Source organism: Idiotropiscis lumnitzeri, chromosome 6 (genome assembly GCF_059441095.1).
Source record: "Idiotropiscis lumnitzeri isolate Australia: NSW breed Sydney's pygmy pipehorse chromosome 6, RoL_Ilum_1.0, whole genome shotgun sequence".
In the NCBI taxonomy this organism is placed as follows: domain Eukaryota; kingdom Metazoa; phylum Chordata; class Actinopteri; order Syngnathiformes; family Syngnathidae; genus Idiotropiscis; species Idiotropiscis lumnitzeri.
The window spans coordinates 4,529,922-4,550,464 of NC_142396.1; the positions used below are offsets into that span (position 1 = coordinate 4,529,922).

Consider the following 20,543-nt stretch of genomic DNA (forward strand, 5'->3'; position numbering starts at 1 on the left):
TGTGGATGTGCTGGTTGATCATCTGGTTCCACATCAAAGGGGAAAATTTGTAGTTTGGGCTTGAAATGCCCTTTTTGTGACAAGTCCCAGAACTTTTCTGACATAAGTTGCTAGAGAGAATTCTGAAAATATGCAAAGCACTGAAATTGACTAGAATGTTGCTAACCACAAGACAGTTGCTTCCATTAGAGAAATGGGTAAACATTTTGCTAATGTATGTCTCATTACCTTCCATTTGTATCTTTTCATGCAACCTTACCACGGCTTTTTCGCTCTTTAGACTGTAACATAAGCTTGGGCTTACCGGGGTTTTGTTTATAGGCATCTGCAAAACCACGCAGGCAGTATAAAAGCAACCATTAATGGTCTATCTTGGTATTTGTTGAGCTTAGTGTCGGAACCCTGAGCCTGTGTGTGCTGTGGTTGTTTGACATGGCTGTCATCACATGACGTGTAAAAGGAGCAAGAGGAACCGCTTCTCCACAAGATAAACACTCTGTAAAGTAGGTCAGTGGGTCTGAGTGCAAATTACTGATTTAGTATCATCTCTGACTTGTAATTTTCATACACTACTTATATTCCTTCCTCGGTATCCTGCTGACATTCCAAACATTCATCTTTAAAACAACAAACAGAAAGTAACCGCACTGAAATACCAAAGCTATCAGTCACAATCGCAAGTTTTGTGTTTCTCGCACATGCGTGTACAGGTCAGGGCTCATTCGCCTCTCATTTGTGGCTTGAATTTCCTGGACAGTCTGGCTGGGGGCCAAGTCCTTTGTGGTGTTCAGGGGAGGTCTTTGGCAGTCGGGATTCAGTGGGCTAGTCTTGCTGGACTGGCGTTGCGCGGCCTAAAGTTCCACATGTTGTAAATGTAGGTCACGCCAGGAATTACTCAGGAAATTTGAGCGGGGGCGGTTATTCACATTCCAGATTTTTGGTGGACTGCCGACAGGAATATTGTTGGTTCCTATTCCTGTTTATGTGGTGATAACTTTACAAGCATCACACTAAAGATATTAAGCTGCTACTCGCTTTATCAAACCCATTAGCTCACACAATATTTGATTTTCACCCGCAGCTTTATCGTCATTGTGGGCTTTAGTTTTCTGTCTCTGCACAAGAGCTTGTAAGCTTCTTCGGAGGTTTGCCATGCTATATCATTTCACGCCCTTCCATCATTGCTGCTGAGCAAAATAACTTGCATTCCAGTGCTTTTACTTGAGACAAAGAAATTATAAAGTTTTTGGGTGAAACTTCAGGATAAACCTGAAATCAGGGCTGGGTGATCATAAAACAGTCGGTCAACTATGTGGACTTTCCACACTCGTGCTGCATATAGCGCTCAGGGTAATCAACCACATACCTCCATTTCAGGTTTAGCGTTAATCGACAACTCAAGCCAGCCCAGGACAGTCCCCTGGGTGAGGCAGAGAGACACGCATACAGTTTTAGGTTTGAAGCAAGAAAGACCCAGCATTGTGTCGCCAAGCCATCTTTTTTTTTTTCACCCACCACCTCAGTTTGTAGCAATTACAAGAAACATTATAGCCGTCTATTAGCTTAAAATAGTTGCAATATTGAGTTGAAAGCCCAATTGCGTATTTGTATGCGCTATCAGAAAATATGTCGTATTATTTTAGGGCATCATGCGCTGCATTTTTTTTTTTCATGACGATGTTGAAAGTTGACACCGTCACTATTTTAGACATCATGGAATACCATATCACCGAAATACCGGCCAACCCTCTCACAGCTCGCTGCTGCCTTAAGAGGAGGGTTGGATGATTATGGAAATCGTAATAGTTGGACTCACCCCGAGTTCCAAACTTACGTCGCAAAAGCTTGATGACTCAAATGTTGGAAAGTACTTCATGCTATATCCCCACATTGATAGTTCTCAATTTTTTTCACCGGTTTTCAGTAATTATTTTCACGGTGAATGCATTTATAGACTATTAATATTTTTTCTTCTATCCTCAAGTTTGCCCTTGACCATGCCATTCCATTCAGTTTGAATTGTGCATACACACTTGTGTGAAGTGTTGATAATGGAAAACAACTTTTGAATATTCTATCCAAAGTGCTTTAATGCAATTGACTTCATGAATGGTCTGATTGTACGTGATCTTATCGTAATCCGTTTTCCTTGTGACTCTCACAGGACCGAAAACTATCAAAGACTGAGCGACAGCGCTTTAAGGAGGAAGCGGGGATGCTAAAGGGCCTCCAACATCCCAACATTGTCCGCTTTTACGACTCCTGGGAGGGCCCCACCAAGGGCAAGAAGTGCATTGTTCTGGTTACTGAACTCATGACTTCTGGAACACTCAAAACGTACGCAATTCTAAAACTGTCATTTCAGTTAATAAAAGATGATTGCATACTCATTCTGTTACATAATGGTCTAGCAACTGTAATTTTTGTCCCTCTCATCCACTAGACTGCCTATTTTGTACAATTTGAATATATTTCAAGATTGTTTCTATTTCAGGTATCTGAAGAGGTTCAAGGTGATGAAGATTAAAGTGCTGAGGAGCTGGTGTCGACAGATCCTCAAGGGGCTCCACTTCCTTCATACCCGTGCGCCTCCCATCATCCACCGTGACCTGAAGTGCGACAACATTTTCATCACCGGCCCAACGGGATCTGTAAAGATCGGAGACCTTGGCCTGGCTACACTGAAGCGTGCATCCTTTGCCAAGAGTGTCATAGGTATGACCCCCCCAACATCATTTTGACATACCTGTGCTTCTTGCTGCGGGGCAGTTCTGTTTCTGGGGTCAGGAAATGTTGTGAAAATGAAAATGGTGTCTAATGGGGGGAGTCTTTTGACATGATGATATTGGTGTCTGATGGGGGAAGTCTTTTGACCTGATGACGTGTTGTTGTTGACGATGTGGTTCAAAAACAGACCACAGCGTTTCAGCTGTCCCTCAAACCACAGCTCAAATGGAGGCCAATTACTGTGGTTATCTTAGGTAGATCACCACAGGGAGTTCACTCTTTGCTCATTCAAGTATTGGTCACTGTTCAGGATACTTTGATGTTTATCCAAAGTAGTTTTTTTTTTCAGGCACCTACTGAATGTAAGTAGCGCCTAATTTTCTTGTGTTGTTAAAACAATAATATTACTATAAAAGTTGTCATGCCTTCTTGCAGGCTAAGCTGGCCATGGCTAAAGGTATGGCCCTTGTTTCTGTCTTAGACTGACAGGTCTTGTTCTGTGGTTTGGAAATATGTGGTCTGTTTGGCAATCAGGCACATCATGTTTAACAAATCTGTCTATCAGTTTGCTTCAACAGGTTTCCCCACTAGTGTTTGTCTTTTGCTTTCTTTAAAAAAAAAAATATTTCAGGACTGCCGATTATGTTTCTCTGTCGTTCGCATTCATTCCAGGGAGTTCTCCCCCACTTTCTCTCTTGTTAGCCTTTTTGCTTAAAATGTAGGCTCTAGCTACAGCTGTGCCCCATTCTGCTGTTTGGAATAAATAGGGTACTGCTGGTCAATGAAGAAAAGTATGAACTGTTATGGGCCTGGTAAGTCTTGACAGTGTGCTGGAACACACATCAATTTGAACAAAAACATGCATTCAATTCAACAAATGAGTTTTTCTGTGTATGACCTAAGATTGAGGGTGGACTGTTGCTAACTAGGAGCTGATGGTCAGAGATGCACTGCTGGGAATAGTAACTAGCTATGGGAGATTCTTCGCTCAGCCTTGACCATAAATGACATGTTTTAATCTGCAGGTCGAGGAGAGACGGTAAGTCCGACTTCAAAAGGTAAGTGTGCGTTTCTAAAATGCAAAATGTGTGTGGTTTGAAGGTAAGCTCTTGACAGAAGTTATTTCCATAGCTAGTATTTCTCGGACATGATTGACAAGGCTTTGATTTAATTGTATTTTGGAACTTTTAACGTTCTCAAGCGCTTCTGGGTTTTTTTTGCCAAATGTTTATTCAATTGTGGCGTCAAACTGCCGCTTGGGCTCGAAATGCGGCATTCTGCTCATCAGCTACCACAGACAATTTTACAACTTCCAAAATTGAAGGTCCTACACAGACAAACATGTGCCCTCTACTCTACCGTCTAACTGAGTTCAGCTTTTCCCTCCTTTTTTGTTTTTTCTCTTTGTTTGCCTTCCTTCCCCCCCCTTTTTTTTCTCTCTTCTCTCTCTTCCAACTTCCACCTCGCAGGGTCTACCCCAGGAGATGTCGTCGGGCTGGTCACTCTTCTCATCCTCCGCTTCCTCAACCCTTTGCGGGTTAGAGGAGCAGAGAAGGGGCAGTGGGTTGAGAAGCCCACGCTGTCAGTAAGGGAGAGAGTTCTGAATAGTTGTTTTGATTTAAGGTACCCCTGAGTTCATGGCGCCTGAGATGTATGAGGAGAAGTACGACGAGTCAGTGGATGTGTATGCCTTTGGAATGTGCATGCTGGAGATGGCCACCTCCGAGTACCCGTACTCAGAGTGCCAGAATGCTGCACAGATCTACCGCAGAGTGACCAGCGTAAGTCTCCATTTGAGGTCTCTGTCTCTCCTCCCCCGTTTGCCCTGCCAAGAAGGCAAATGTCCATTTGTGGAGTAAATTTTTTTTACCTAACTCAGCTCGGCTGCTTTTTTTTGTTAGTTTTTTAATTATTAAGCTATTTTTTATTATTAGGATAACTGTTTTTAAACTTTCGTATTCCATCTCTCCGCTAAAGTGAATTCTTCCACCCCCGAAATTTGTTTCCAAAATCCCAGAGTTAGTGACTCACAAACCTGCAAATGTTCTAGAGGAACCAAAAACCAGGACCTTTGCTTACGTTTTCGTCCTTAATTATGATGTGTGTTGGATAAGCATGCTGAATACTGGCATGAATAGCTGATAAGAGACTCAACAAGCATTGTTTTGTCATGCACTGAGTGACTAATCTTCCGGTTGGTCATGAATGAAAAGTAGTAACAGCGGAAGAATTCAAGATGTCATGTTATCGTGCTCCAGCCACATGACTCATACTTGTGCCATGGCAACAGTCGCAGGCATGAGCAGGCTCAACCCGAGTCTAAATTCACACCTATGGAATATGCTTAGCACTCAATTTGTCTGTCACGGTATTTTAAAATATCCCGTAGGTGAGTAAAACATTGTTGAGTGCGGCACTGATCCACCGAAGTTGAGAAGGCTTTGGGCAACTAAAGACAATTTAGTCACTTGTAAAGAAAAAAAAAAAAGTGTTCTTGTTGCTGTGTCCACATTTAGGGGGTGTTGCGTGTTCTAGTGTTACATATGTCCTCCCTGAGGAGACGGCTCATTGTTCCTCATTGGACATTGTTAAGCTTGATCTTCTATAAACGCTGGACACATTCTGCTTAATCTTGTTATATTTATAAGTTTTGCTTTGACTCAATAATGACAGTCACAGTTGTTTGAATCTGGTGCAGACTATTTTTAACCATAAAATAACTGGGGGAGGCAAAAGTGAAAATGCTATAAAAACAATAGAGTACTTGAGCCTCTTGTATAGTTCTGGCAACAAAGGAACAAACAGCCAAACATTCGTTGTTCAAACATTACCTCATTTGCGACGATAATTATGTAGGTATGAAGGTGTTCAAAGATACGGTAGTGGGTTAGCTCCCAAAATTAAAACCAGCCCATTTCGGAGGGAGCCATTCTTATTCAGTGTTCTGTGTTTCCTGTAGGGGGTTAAGCCGGGCAGCTTTGACAAAGTGGCCATTCCTGAGGTGAAGGAGATCATCGAGGGCTGTATTCGCCAGAACAAGGATGAGAGGTGTCGCATGAAAGAAGAGCGCATGACGTTTAGAGAGGAGAATGTTTCATTTCACCAGGGTCCACATCGGCTTCTTACATTCTCTTTTCCCGTATTTAGGTACTCGATCAAGGACCTCCTGAATCATGCCTTCTTCCAGGAGGACACAGGTGTGCGCGTGGAGCTGGCTGAAGAGGACGATGGCGAGATGGAAGCGATTAAGTTGTGGCTGAGAATTGAGGACATTAAGAAGTTAAAGGGGAAGTACAAAGACAATGAAGCGATTGAGTTTTCCTTCGACCTAAACAAAGACGTCCCGGATGACGTGGCTCAGGAAATGGTGAGTTTGGCTGATATTATACTTAACCCTTAAACTCGTCTAACGCGAGCAAATGCTCTTTACTGTGGTTAACGCCCTGTGTCTTTAGGTTGAGTCTGGGTATGTATGCGAAGGTGACCACAAGACGATTGCAAAGGCCATCAAGGACAGAGTGTCCCTCATAAGTCGCAAGCGAGCACAACGACAGCAGGTACCTTCTTCAACATTTTTGTTTGCGTATTGTTTCCACACAAATACCCATTGAGGGATTGTAACACACTTGATGCCGGTTGCCTTTTCAGGTCAGAGAAGATCAGGAGAAGAGAAGAATTGAAGAAGAACAACATTGTCCGATACAAACAGCCCAGCAACCAAGCCACCCACCCAGCAAAGAGGTGCCTCTCTCCCAGTCGGTGCCGCAACCATCCGCCTATGTTCCTCCTCCGCAAGCCACCCAACACAGCACACCCATGCCAGCTCAGCCAGCGTCCCAGCAGATCCTTGCCAGTGCTACCTTCAACACTTCTCAACCCACGCAGCTGACGGGCTTGACACAAGGTGTCTCGTATGTCCCCCAGTCGACTGGGCAAGTCCCAATTCAGAGTCAGAGTCTGGCTACCAGTCAGCCGGAGTTGGAGGAGCCTGAGGCTGACCAGCATCAGCACAGCGGCGCAGGTGTGTATAAAAAAAAAAAAAGTGTAATTTTCATTGCTCGGGAAATACCTGGGGAATGCGAGACCACCAGCTCGGAATTGCTGCTGGCTTGCTAGTGTGGTTAAATGGGATGAGCTGGATCCTCACCTTCATGTCAGCGAATAATTTGCACTTCTGGGAAGTATGGTTCTCCCTAAAGGAAGACAAAGAGTTCCTCATCGTGTTCTAATTTGATGGATCGAGCGAGAAGACAGAAGAGTTTTTTTTTCATTTTTTATTTTTGTAAAATAAATGTAAATGGAATATTGCTCTGCCCGTGGACCACGTAACCCATTCAGAAATACTTCCGTAAACTGCTGTACTTTTACCATCTTACCATGAAGGAAATAAGTTTCGCCGTTAGATGATTTTCACCAAACTCTATGTTATGCCTATTGCACAATCAAGAATGAACATGTTTTTTTCCCTGCACCAATCCCAACACCTGACTCTCCAATCTCATCCCTGGCAGTCACACACATGGGCGACAGGGCATCTGGTTCCGCTGTCCTTGCTGCCGAAGCTCAGCCTGCTCAGCCGGGAATGTCCTACTGCGCCCCTCCCAGTCAACAGCTTCAGCCCCAAGTGCCATGCCCTCAGACACAAAAAGACCAAATGCAGCAGCATGCGTCAGTGGTGAGTCATTTTCCAGTGGGCTCAGTTCTATTGATGGTGAATCAGAAGCACCAATCCATATCTATTTCTGTATTCCTGTCCAGTTTTCCTTCCATGTGCACTTGCATTGCTTCTAAATCTGTCTTCCACACCTGTTCAACCAACTGCATTTCACCATGCAGTGGCATAAATATGAATCCTTGCCCCATTCCTTTCAACTCTACTCATCGCAAGCTTAATTTTACTTTTAAGTCACGCTGATGTTTTCTGTTTGTGTTAAAGGTTCATCCCCAGATGCCAGGTGTCCAGGCTGAAGTTGTCCCCACTCTTCCCAGCAGCCAGTCAATCTCAGTGACACCACAGCAGGTATTCACAGACTTGGCTAGTATTTTTTTTTTCCCGGGCCGTTTCACATCAAGCTGAGAAACACCATGAACTACCCTGGTATGAAGAAAATTATTGCATGGGCTGCAAGTAACACGCGTGTGCAAATCCATACATTCACCCCTCACACCAGCACTGCATTCCACTGATGGAAAGTTGTCATATTTACAATCTCTAAAAATGTGCAAATCACTACAGACAGGTCTGCTTTTGCTGCACATGTTTTGCGAATGATGTTACATGAACCATTTAAAACACATTGTGCTGCCTCGTGTGGCAGTGAAGGAGTGGGTTCCAAATCCTTAAGTCCTCGTTTACTTTTTCTTTTCTCCAATTTCCCACTTTCCCAGTCTTACCCTGTCTTATGTTCTGTTTCTTATAGTATGGAGTATACTACCAATCATCACTTCCCCCTAAGGTACATAAAATGTCCCATTTTCCTTCCTCATTTTTTTGTGGGTACATTTAACTGATGTCTGGTGCCGTAAATATATATATTTTTTTAATCTTTTCCATAAAGCAATTTACAGCCTCCATAAACGAAGCAATACACACACATAAATCTCTACTTTTATGTTTGTTGAATTTGCAGGATTGGTCACAAACGTATTCTTGGGCTGCAACTCATGATTATTTTAGTAATCGATTAAGCTGTCAATTATTTTGTCTATTAATTGAGAAATGCGTTTTTTATATAAAAAAAGTTTTGATTTTCTTTCCTTTATTCAAAAATAGGACATTATTTCAAATTGTTAGTGCTTTCAAATTGACCTGTTTGTTTCCAAACCAATGTTTGTAAATTTTGATTCAACACAAAAGTAATAATGACAAAAGATAAGTTGACATACATGGACGGGTAATATTTACTCTTGAGAGGCTGAAATTCCAAGCAACTCGACTGTTTAAAGATAAAATAGCTCTCAAAAAGATTACTCGATTAATCCATTATTTGTCGATTTCAAATTCCCAATTGAGAACTATGTTTGAAAAAAAAAAAAGAGGTAAGTAAATAAAATGGGCCTTCTGGATGTAAAGCAATCAAAGTCTCAGGAAGTATCATTGGGTAAATGACCCTAATTCATCCTTACTCTTCGGCTCTTGCAGATTCCAACCCAGCAGGTGATAATGCCTCCATCCTCTCAGGCGTCCGCTCCTCAACCACCACAGCAGCAGCAACCACAGCTGCCCCCAGAGAACAACACAATCCTTCAAAGCTCCTCTCTACCACAGGCACAGGCTGGAACTCAACCATTACAGGTGAGCGCAAACGTATTTAGCATTTATTCATTAATGTATTCCGCTCCCTGTTCTGCTGCATACATTTCTCACACTCCATTGTTTGTGTGTGCGCTTCTCTCTAATTCTCATTACCATGGCTGTCCTTTTTTATTTTTTTGTCTTCTTCTTGTTTGTCATCTCTGCATGCTGCTCACTTCCTGCCTCACTGTTAGTCTTGGGCCAGTAGTCCAAATTATTTTATCCTGTCTCCACCGCCCAATGCAGAACATCTATTCTTCCTCTATCAGGCATCTTGCCTCTCTGCGCTGCAGGTACTCAGTGCATCGTATCGATGTGTGTGGTTGGGCATTTGTGGTGTAGGTGTGGCTCCAACTCCTTACTCTGTATTCTTTCATGAAGGTTGAATTAAAAAAAAATGACTCGAGGTGCAATGTTGTTTAACATAAAATTGTCCAAAATGTAATAGTCACAGCAGCAAACCTAACACATAAACACTTATTTTAATAATCCAATACAAGTATGATAGTTGGGCCCGACCAATTTTTTTAGTCTGATCTTCGGCAAAAAAAAATAAAATAAATCATTACCAATCAATATGCAGATTTAATCCAGAAAATACGTAACACGTACATTTTTTAATTAATGATGGAAGGACATGAATCCCTTTGTGTGTTTAGGTTCCCGGTGGTTGTTGTATGACATTTTGATTGCAGTTATTTTATTTATTTTTTTAAACAAGCTGTGACTTCAAGGTTGTGTGCAAAATACTGACATCCTGGTCAATTCCTTGCACAATAACAGACCCATAGAATGACCTTAAATTAACATCAATGTAAGATATGCACTAACATTCTTGTGTGTTTTTAAAACCATGTTGCTTCTGGTGAGTATTTGGAGATTAAAACCTACTAAGCCCCGAAACATCAACCAAGGAATCAGACGACTGGGTCTATATAAAGGTTTTATTGCAAACTCCATTCTCCGTCATTTCTAAATTCTAATAAGAGCTGACTTATTTTGATGGAGTTCAGAAATGTTACTGTGCCAATTATCCACAACTGCAACATAAATACCAAGACACAACATCAGAGTTTATGGTGAAATTAGGTTTATTGACGAGTGTTCTGTTTCAGGCTTCTGCCAGTCAGTCAACACCAGCTGAACAGTCAGCAGCGCCTTCCACTCTCGTGCCGCCGTCTGTGGAAAGGTGAGCAGGAGATTGCTATTTTCAGAATTGAAGCAAATTATCGCGTGTGTTTCTCTTATGTATTTGTTCCTTTTTCAGCTGTTTGTCAGACGCAGCCTCAGGTCTAAGTGATGGCAACGAAGGCACGTCAACATCAGGAGGCCGCCACGAGGGCCGCTCATTGAAGCGGTACCAACGGCGGTCTGTTCGCAGCCGCTCTCGGCACGACAAGGGCGCCAAGGCCAAACTGAATGTTCTGAGCGTAGGCATCCCAAATCTTTTTTCAGATGTGTTTGATGTTAAGATTTTTGGTATGACACTAATTGAACTGAAATCTTGTTTTTTTCTTTAGATTTCAAATGCAGGAGACAGAGTGGCAGAGTGCCAGCTGGAAACGCACAACAGGAAGATGGTGACTTTCAGATTTGATCTTGATGGTGATAATCCAGAGGAGATTGCACAGATAATGGTGATTTATTTTTCTTTTAAATGTTAGGTAGAAATCATCGAACCTCTGTTTGTTGCTGAACCATTTTGGAAAATCTAATTGTGATTTTTTTTTTTTTTTTTTTTTTCCTCAATATTGAGATTGGGATTTGATATGCTATTATTTTTTTCAAGGGTGTTACCTACTGTATTTTTCAACAAACAAGCAATTAATCTATTCTATTAATCCCACTTTTTGTTAATAGTTGGGCCATCCATTACCAGTGCTGGCCACTAGGGATGTAGCGATATCCAAATGTCATGATACTTTAATTATCACGGTCACAAAAAAAAAACCCCCACACATTCAGAATGGGGTCAAATTTGTGAAGGATCTCAAATGTGTTACATTCCCCTTCATCTGATGATTAGCGGCCAAAACGTGCTGAATTCAAATCAACCTGCACTGATAAATTAACCACCAGAGGGTGCTGCAACGGCACCAATGGAAACAACTTGGGCTTTTTAAAAGGTTTTCTGTCATGAATCCGGACTGGTCTCCTGCACTCCTTTTTATCCAAACATGTTTTAACAACGCTCTGGGTTTGCGAATGGTCGGAGTGAAGAAGTGTGCGCTCTGAGCGCATTTCCAAATGCACCAAAAATTCTGCGGCCCTCCCGTGGCATGCTTTAATTACGTTGACTTCTCTGCCCGCTGTAACTCACTCCACTCCACTCCTAATGACCTACGGCATTTGCAATTCGCAAATTGCATTTTATTATATCGTGATTATATTGCAAATGTCATCAATTGTACAGCCCGACTTGTGTTTGTAACCACCTCTTGTGGAACGAGATTGGGATTTACTTATGCTTGTTTGCTGCTTCAGGTTGAGAGTGAGTTCATCCTGGAAAGTGAGCGAGAATCCTTCATCGAGCAGATCCGAGAAGTCATTGAAATGGCTGATGAGAAAGGAGAGGGCATGAAAGAAGCTTTTCCTCAGGTAAACAATTTTCTGATTCAAAATCAGTTTTTGTTACACGCATAGTAAACAGTTAAAGATCTCATTAACACTCCCATTCTAAGCGGCCAATTCTGATATCAGCCATGTTTCTGATATCTGATCCGTCGAGCTACAGTAGACGATCACTCAAATTGGCAGATATCTCATACACGTCTGATTTGAAGGAGGCCTGTTTCTGATCTGATAATTTGAATTAGTTTTCTTGGCCTTCTTTGTGCTGCTGTGATTCTCATGCCAATTATGCCGCTTGATAGCAACAAATTCTAAAAGTTTTCACTTGAACCATGCAGTGTCAATCCAGCCAAAGTGTCATTTAAGTTCACCGGGCTCATGTAATTGTTTGTCTATCCATAGATGAGTGAGCTTCAACGGCAGCCAGAGCTTTCAGTTCCCATGCTGCCTGGTACACAAAACGTTTTCTCCTACATCAATGTGCTTTCCCCCCTCAAAAAAATCACATCTCACTTTGCCTTTGCACATTCCCACAGGAATCTCCCCGAGCACTACAGCCCAGGTGGTGCATTCAGCAGGACGAAGGTTCATTGTAAGCCCAGTCCCAGAGTCCCGTTTAAGAGAACAGTTTTTTGGTGCGCCCTCGGCTAATACCTCTGTTGGCGACGAGCCTGGCCCAGGTATGAGTATACAGCAGGGTTATTATTGTTTTGGAATTTTAATTGTATTTAGTTTTTTTTTTTTTAAATATAGTTCTTTTTTTTTTTTTAGTTTTCAGGGCAGCTTTGTTATACTTTAAGAGTTTTTAAATTTTAGGTTATTTCGTTAGTTTTCATTTGCTAAAATCACCTTGGTATACGCGGGTGTCTTGACTTATGATTGCACCAATTTATAGATTTGACCAAAGTGTTAGATTTTGGAGTATAATATTGTTGATCATATAATGTAATTAGATGGAAATAGAGATGAGGTAGAAATAAATGTGTTTTACTCCCTACTTATTTTTCTATATGTATAATTTTACTTTATTTTTATTTTAATCTTGTCTGTTTTCTTTCTCTGGTGACATTCTCACATTTTTTTAAGTAAAGAACTCAACCCAGCAAATCATTCACCAATAAACTCAAATCATATGCTATAAAACAGGAAGTAGATACGTTCACCACGTTTATCGATCTGTAAATGCTTGTAATGTGAGCCCACATTTTAACAAGTGATTTTTGTTCCAGGGCTCACTGTGACATCAGGCCTTTCTCTGTCTGCGCCATCTGGGATTCTGCAGCAGGCTTTCACCAAAATGAGGCAGGATCACACAGAGCGAGGCAGCAGCATGATTGATCCGCCGAGCTTAGATCAAGAAGCTGGCACGATCCCATCTAGTGATGCTGGACTGGTCCCAAACACTCAGAGTGCTCTGGCTCCTCCCGAAGCAGTACCTTCCACCGCAAGTTCTAATTTCCCTCATATTGGGCTTGTATCCACAGCAAAACCTCAGACACATTCACCAAATGGAAGAGTTTCTCCACCAGCTGTATCAACTCAGTCTCAGACTGTCGCTCCTGTCACCAGTGATTCCCTTCCACCGGCCCACACTTCCCATGAAACAAACGCCTCACAGATCACACCCACCGTCGGTGTCCCTGCCTCCTCTTCCTCCATCGCTGCGCCGGTAGTGCAGCCCACCGTCCCGGCGGCGCCTGTGCCCCAGCTGAGCGCCAACACAGGACCTGTCCCTGCTTCTGAGCCGCAACCTTTTAACAATGCTGCTTCCCAGCCCATGAATTCAGCCGCACATCCGTCTCAGCCGTTGCCCAGTCAGAACCAACCGCAGCCGGTAGAGTCTGAGGGCGCTGAGGTTCAGACCAAAGCGGCGGGTAGAGATGATATCCAAGCCCTTGACAAGAAGCTGCGATCCCTTTTTAAAGATCAGAGTGCAACTTCCACAAGCGCATCAGTGGATCCTGGGCAGAACACCGGGACCTCTTCCCCTCCCACTGGAACGTCATCCCCTCCTCCTGGCGCCGCTCTGGTGCCTCCCTCAAACCTCCCACTCACGTCCGGGGTACAGGCCGTCACTCCGCTGTCTACCACTACCCCAGGACTGGGGTTAACCCCTTCAGGACACGCCCAAACCCCTTCATCCAAGCCAAGGGCACAGGTCAGTGGATAAACTATTCCTCAATCAATTTCATATTCTGGAATTGTGTCATATGCAAAGTTTATATTAGTATAGTCATAGCCGAAGCTAAAGCAGTCAGATCATTTCTAAGAAAAAATGAAAACACTTACAAAGTACTGCTGTGGGCTACAACTCCCATCCAGATGCTCCAACTCAGACTAATTGGCCAACCAGACTCAAGCACCTGACGTCAGTCACTAAACCATGCCCTTCAAAAGGCACACACATCCAACACACCAATCCAAGGGATACACCAATTCCACTTTTTTTAAGACAGAGTACTGAACATTACACTACTCACTGATACAGAGTACCGATAATCACGGTTCTTCATGAAGCCTTTTTGGTTGGTGGCCCCATGTAAAAAGACCTGTGATTACTTCTCACTTCTTGTATATCTTGGTAGACGTTACCTACTGGGTTCGACCAAGCTGCTACTCTGCCCTTGGATACTTTACCCCCATTCCCAGGACCAAATCAGGTGAGATTTTTCTATCCGCTGTGGTAAGCTATTGCACTTGGATTATTTTTTTTTTTTTAAACTTTTTATATGAAAGCGTGATGCTATTATATACTTAGAGTAAATTATGTCTGTCTTGTTTGATTTAACTGTCTCAGCAGCAGCCTATGGGTAATTTGCATGCCCAGCTGAGGAGAGCTCTGAGTCCAGAAACTGTTCAAGGGGGCAACGTAGTCCAGCCTCCCACAGACGGTTTCACTCTCGGTCGTTTTCAAGTAGGTTCAGTGTTGCGAGGCTAATGTGCTTCATACAGGCTGAGATGATCAAGCCTCATAAATGGTCCATTAAAATTCCACCTTCTCTCTGCCCAGGTGTCCGTTGCTCCCGATGGTGCATCCAGTGGAGTTCCAGATCCTTCCAGCGTTGTCTCCTCTTCCTCCCTCACACCCTCCTCCACCTCTACCTCCTCCTCTTCCTCTTCCTCCTCCCCCTCAAGCCCTGAAAACACTCTCCACCGCTCGTCCAGTCTGTCCGCCGCAGTGTGCGAAACGGACCACCACAACAACAGAGACTCGTCTCTCTCTGGTGGTTCTACGAGCCAACCCTCCACCGTAGCGATAGGACGATTCCAGGTTTCCACCAGCACCAATGCCTCATCGGGACAAACTGCTCCCTCCAAAGTGGGACGCTTTTCTGTCACAGGTGTGTAGTGGGTTCGTCAGCCACTACTCGGATTCTAATTCAGGAGTTATTTCCCTTCCCTTTGTTGTCTGTCGATCAGATTTTTGACAATGATTGAAATGGTGAAACCAAAAACAGGGTTCACACACACAGTGCCTTGAATTTGATTGTCATCAATCGCAAAGGAAGGGAAAATACTTAGATTTAGCTCAATTGTTGGTATGTGTGTACCCCACCTAAGTGGACAACCTCACCTCAATCAGAAATTTTGATTTGTCATTTCTCCTCAGTGACATCAACGGCTGGTTCCAGCCCATCACACAGTTCGGGTGTCCAAAACGGACCCTCCACTTTGGACCCTCATAAAACGCACACCCCGTACAGCAGTGACAACGACGACGACTCGGGAACTGAGGACGAAGCATTGCAGAAAGAAGTTAGTCGTCTCAGAGAAAGGTACTTGACATCCTCACTGGCTTCCAGTATATTATCGTTGGCATTTCCGTTGGTCCTGTTGACTGCATCTGTGCTGCTTTCTCAGGCACATGCTGGAGGTCCAGGCCCTACAGACCCGTCAGAAAGAGGAAATCGAGGAACTCTTCACCCGGCTGGGCAAAACGGCTCCTCCTTCCGTCCTTTCTCCCGCTGTGGCCATGGCTGGAGGTCGACGCAGACTCAAGAGCAAAACCTACAAATCTCCCCGAAGCAGTGGACAACCAAGCCCCGTATTCTCTGGTAAGAACACTGCACTGGACAGTTGAGTATGATGTTGCCTATTTGATGTGACTTGACTTTAGGGACACACGGTGAGCTTCAGTTTTGATTCACTCTCACTTGTCTGATTACGTTCAGGATGTCCAACTTCAGCTCACAATACTCATGGCTCGGAGTCTCCCCCAAAACAAAGTACACATTTGGCTGCCGAGGCCTCCCAAACAGCAGTGGGAATATCTTCACAAGAGCTCAGATCCTCTCCATCCTTACCCAGTCTCAGTAGTTGCTCCACAGGTATGTGTGTAAAAATTCTCAATCGGTTCTCACTCACTGAGATGACTTCCTTGACCCTAGATGTGCCGATAGCACTCACACACGCGCACTACTTGAGAAGTATATAATAATAATAATATAATTTTTTTTGTATTCATAATTTGTTATAGCCTTCCATTGCCTTGTCCCCACCATCATTTTTTCCTCTCTCTTCCAAGAAACAAGTGGGACCACCTCCACAAATGGCTCAGGTCCATACCAGAACCACTCGCTTTCCCTGACCCATGCGAGCGGGCCGACCTCCATTGCCACCGCCGCTCACACGCAGAAGTGCAAGGGTACCTTCACAGATGACCTGCACCAGCTGGTGGATAACTGGGCCAAAGACATCAGTCTGTCGCAGGGCAAGAGGGGCCCTAAAACCGGCGCACAGGCAGCTCAGGGACATGACGTAAGTGATGCAATGTAACTGCAAGTCTTGGGATCATCCAAACCTATTTTGAATTATATGAAATATTTATTTAGAATACATGTGTTCTGGCCTGAGCATAAATATAGAAAATGTTGTGTATAGTAGATAATCAGTTCCAAAAATGAATGAATGAATCAATAAATGTATGCGCAGGTTCTCTGTAGTGACCATTTTTCTGGTTTTCCATTCCAGATAATCCCTCCTGCCAACATGGGTCGCAAGTTCTCTGCTCCCGGCTACCTCTGCCCGACCCTCCCCACAACCCCTAGCACCACCACCGGTACCCCCACCACGGCGCACCTTCCCAACCCCACGAATCCCTCCGTCCCCTTGGGCCCCCGGAAAGGCTCCCTGGGCCCGGTGGGGCCGGGTTTCGGGTACACCTCGGCCTCGTACAGCGCTCCTCAGTGGGCAGGACCCACAGGCAACTGCCAGGTCGGCATGCTTAATCCCGCCCAGTACCAGCCGCCCATGACTGCCTCTGTGTCCATGCACCAAGGCTACCACATGGGGACCACCGCGTCAGCCACCCACAAACCAGTCAGCCAGGGAGGATCCAATTTAAGGCCTACGTAGCCCAGTCCAGCTTGGAGCACACGTGCAAGAACGAGCTCTCTGTGCTTTTCTTTTCCCCTTCTTTTTTTTTTTTTTTTTTTTTTAAAACACGATTATTATATGTCGTCCTCTCTGGCAGATTGAAGTCTGCCGGGCCCCGTCGGAGGGAGCGTGCAATACACACACATCCACACAGCGTCCACTCGGCCCGCCTGTTAGCTGTGAAATTGAGCTGTGATGAGCTGAATGGTCAGCCAAAGATGTCTTTATTTTCTTGTCGAGGGAGAACGTGCACCATCCACAAAAAGTTCAGGATAGTCGGCCTTTGGGTGAAATTTCATGATCAACTTAAAATACACTAGGACCTTTACAGCCGAATATATTTGACCTTTTCTTAACTTTCTCTGGCTCTTCCAGCTGCATATGTTTGTTGTAATCTTCTGATGCCACTCTCATCTTATTTCCCTTGTATTTAATTTCAATGCCTTTCTATGTCTCCTTCAGTCTGGCGCAACCTGATACTTTATGCTCAGTTGCGAGGCATGAAATAGAATGTTGTCAAAGCGAGGAGGCCACTGAGGAAGAGTGAAGTAACTGAAGTAAGAGTGTCGCAGTATCGTCTGCAGGTGGCAACAGAACAACTGGAGGAGTTACAGAAAGGGAGACAAGCGGAAATGTATTGGTGAGTTAATGAACCAATCAGAGTGTCATCAGCAGGTTAAAAAAAAGAGACTGCAGGACTCACAGAAAGGCATAGAAGGGGACACACGTCCTTGGAAGCTAGTAAATTTTGCCATTCATCTCATTGTGAGACTAGCAAGTCGTGTACTGACTCATTAAATGTTTCGACACCCGAAAGCCCCATATGCTTAACTTTTTGTCACTAGTGTACTGTACGTTGTTGTCATTCCAAGCCAAAAGTGGGACGGTGAACACGGAGTAAATATTGACCTGCTTGTGGGACGGGAGGTTATGTTGTGCCAGCGAGAGGGAAATCGTGTGAGAACATGTAGAAAGACTCTGTAAGTTGAGCAGGAGTGTGCCGATGGCTTGCGAGATGCAGAAGGTGAAGTCAATGCAATAATTAAGGAGAGAAGCAACTGCCCCCTTTTGTAACTGTGGCCTTATTCCCTGAAGACATTTTTGTACATAGATATTTGGCATATTTATGTCTGGTGTCATTTGTGATTTTGCGTTTTCTACAAACATTGAATATATGACTTGGAATTTAACAAAAAAAAAAAAAGGCATCCTGGTGTTGAGCACCGCGAAGTGGAGGCGATGCTGCTGTAGATTACAATCTGGCTCGGGGGTGTTATTTTCTTTTTGTTGTTGTTTTTGTATTTGTTGGTTTACACTTGAATTGAACGAATCCCACATTGGTTCCACGCAAAGCCACACAACTCTCACTCAAGTCAAATAGTTTTGCATTTTTGTTAGTTTTCAGACAGCCTACAAAATAGTCGCTTCATTAGTGGGGTTCTCTCCTTATCTGTGGTCTTTTTTTTTTTTTTTGTACGCATCTATTTAATAAACAGAAATGTTCTTTATGGACCTGTATTCAGCCATCAGATTTTGATGTTGTCTCACTGTAATTATTATTAAAGGTTGTTAAACAACATGTAGTTAAAGGAATATTAAAAAAGTGCAATTGCAGGGTTTGTTATCTCAATGTACTCTCTCATCCTGCTGTATATTAAGCTCTTCTATCTACCGGTATGACTTCCCTGCCCAACCAACCACCTCCTTCCTACTTACTGGCTTTCTATTTTATTGTACATACTCTAGTTTAATGTGCGGCTATCTACTACTTTTTATTTTATTTTTTTTAAATACACACCATGTACCGAGACTAGAGGACGCCCACGCAATCTACCCCCGGGAAACGTGAGAAACACTTTAGTGCCTTGCATCCTCACTTATTGACAAGTTTTGTGACAAGCCGTTGAAACATTTATTCCATATCTTTGATGGCAAACTTATGAGGTCCATTTGCAATTACGTTCTTTGCCATCACTTGTACGACAGCCTTGACATAATCGTGGAGCTACTAGATGTTTCTAATGGAGTACAACTGTCTTCGAGTTGCGTGCCACCAGTACTAGTGGATGTTAAAAAAAAAAAAAGCGCTTTTTGGAAAGCCATCTGATATCCCTCTTAAGGTCCATGTACTAGTACGTTCTTTGTGTTCACTATTAAGACGGTGCTGACATTTCTGCACACTATGAACTTAGTTGTACAAGTGCAGTGTTCCTAGTGGGGCAAAAGTGCACTAGTTATACGCATGCTACTAGTGACAATACATGTTAACTTGTACTTTTGTCAAGTAGAACTGGTATGGCCGTTATCAACTATTGCAGTTTTTCCTGTCTAGTAAATTAGTTGTCTTAACAATGAGGGCAAAGAGTGCACTAGTGCATGATCATTCTATTTGATATTCATATACTAGTACATTCTTCATCCACAGCAGTAGGACAATTCAGCCCAGTAGTAGACCGACATTCGGAGATGAGTAGGACTCTTACTAGTAATGCTGTTTCCTATACTAATCTCACTTTATATCCTTATGCACAATTATTGTATTGTAATTAAACATAACTAGTAAGCTACTGTGCTGCATTAGTCATGCTTGTTGTCCCAAGTATTAGCCTTGTTACACACTAGTTGCACCAAAATGCCCATTATTAGTTTTGCCCCACTGGTAGCATGTAATTATCCTACTAGTACGCAGGAATGTCATTTAGTGGTGGAAGGCAGACATGGGGAAAATGTTAAACTGTTGGTTCTACCGGTGCCCCAAATGTCTTGCCAGCGCTTCAGCGTACTAGTACACGGACCTTAAGCTTGATGTCAAAGATATGGAATGTAAACCGGCTTTCCCCACATGTACCATCTATGCCCCTGTACGCAACGTGAACGCACCGCCAACAATGTAGACGTTGCAAATGCTACCCTGGTTATTCACTGCTTCTCGTCTGCTCATTCTTGTGCGCTTTTGGCTAGCTTTTTTTTTTTTTTCGTTTGTTTGTATTTGTGGAGTTCCATTTCACAGAGGCGCTCCAGCGGCCTGCTCGTAGTTCGGACGACTAGTTAAAACTTCTCTAGAGAAAAAAATAAGTTCCTGCAATGCAGAATATGCAAAGTTTTATAGGGATGGAGGGTTGATGGAGTCATTTGCATGCCAACGAGGGTTACTGACTTCACTGTTTTTTGATATGGGAATACTATTAGGGTCGTTTGCCTTTTAGGGTCATCATCACCACGTTGTCGTCACCCCCCCCCCCAAAACACACACACACCCCATCCCCATTAACATCCGCCCATGTCACAGGCACAGATTGAATAGCGGCGTATATAACGCAATTTGTTTTTTCTGCATGCCAGCTTCACTGGTGTTCAGTCTGACAGCCACTGTACAGCACAAGCTTAAAAGATCCGTGAAAGACCTCGAAAAACAAGACGTGAGGCTACTGACACAATTCTAGTCTTCTTTCCGTATTGATTTCCTGTGATTCGGTGTCTGGTTTTTGTGTATGTTTTTCACATTGTACAAAATGTAAAAACAAATTAAAAAATATCAATTACATTGCCCAGCTTGGTGAATTTTGTCTTATCT

General features: G+C 43.4%; 1 protein-coding gene across 4 annotated transcripts in view; it reads left to right on the forward strand.

Annotated features, from left to right (window-relative positions):
- Positions 1-20,530, forward strand: part of LOC148334644 (serine/threonine-protein kinase WNK1-like) — a 34,095-nt gene extending 13,565 nt beyond the window's left edge. For 2 of the 4 annotated variants that reach the window (XM_088299510.1, XM_088299511.1), the window contains exons 3-28: positions 2,165-2,337; positions 2,495-2,715; positions 4,351-4,508; positions 5,687-5,775; positions 5,875-6,094; positions 6,183-6,284; positions 6,376-6,748; positions 7,239-7,402; positions 7,664-7,747; positions 8,148-8,183; positions 8,870-9,022; positions 10,138-10,211; positions 10,290-10,452; positions 10,543-10,659; positions 11,507-11,620; positions 11,996-12,044; positions 12,130-12,273; positions 12,823-13,751; positions 14,179-14,253; positions 14,391-14,507; positions 14,604-14,934; positions 15,204-15,369; positions 15,455-15,648; positions 15,766-15,921; positions 16,119-16,351; positions 16,565-20,530. In XM_088299510.1, the coding sequence (XP_088155636.1) occupies positions 2,165-2,337; positions 2,495-2,715; positions 4,351-4,508; positions 5,687-5,775; positions 5,875-6,094; positions 6,183-6,284; positions 6,376-6,748; positions 7,239-7,402; positions 7,664-7,747; positions 8,148-8,183; positions 8,870-9,022; positions 10,138-10,211; positions 10,290-10,452; positions 10,543-10,659; positions 11,507-11,620; positions 11,996-12,044; positions 12,130-12,273; positions 12,823-13,751; positions 14,179-14,253; positions 14,391-14,507; positions 14,604-14,934; positions 15,204-15,369; positions 15,455-15,648; positions 15,766-15,921; positions 16,119-16,351; positions 16,565-16,948 (5,019 nt within the window). In that variant the 3' untranslated portion in view covers positions 16,949-20,530. Of the gene's footprint in view, positions 1-2,164; positions 2,338-2,494; positions 2,716-4,350; positions 4,509-5,686; positions 5,776-5,874; positions 6,095-6,182; positions 6,285-6,375; positions 6,749-7,238; positions 7,403-7,663; positions 7,748-8,147; positions 8,184-8,869; positions 9,023-9,216; positions 9,316-10,137; positions 10,212-10,289; positions 10,453-10,542; positions 10,660-11,506; positions 11,621-11,995; positions 12,045-12,129; positions 12,274-12,822; positions 13,752-14,178; positions 14,254-14,390; positions 14,508-14,603; positions 14,935-15,203; positions 15,370-15,454; positions 15,649-15,765; positions 15,922-16,118; positions 16,352-16,564 lie in introns of all 4 variants that reach the window. The other 2 variants (XM_088299514.1, XM_088299512.1) reach the window with 2 other exon arrangements.
- The last annotated feature ends 13 nt before the right edge of the window (positions 20,531-20,543 follow it).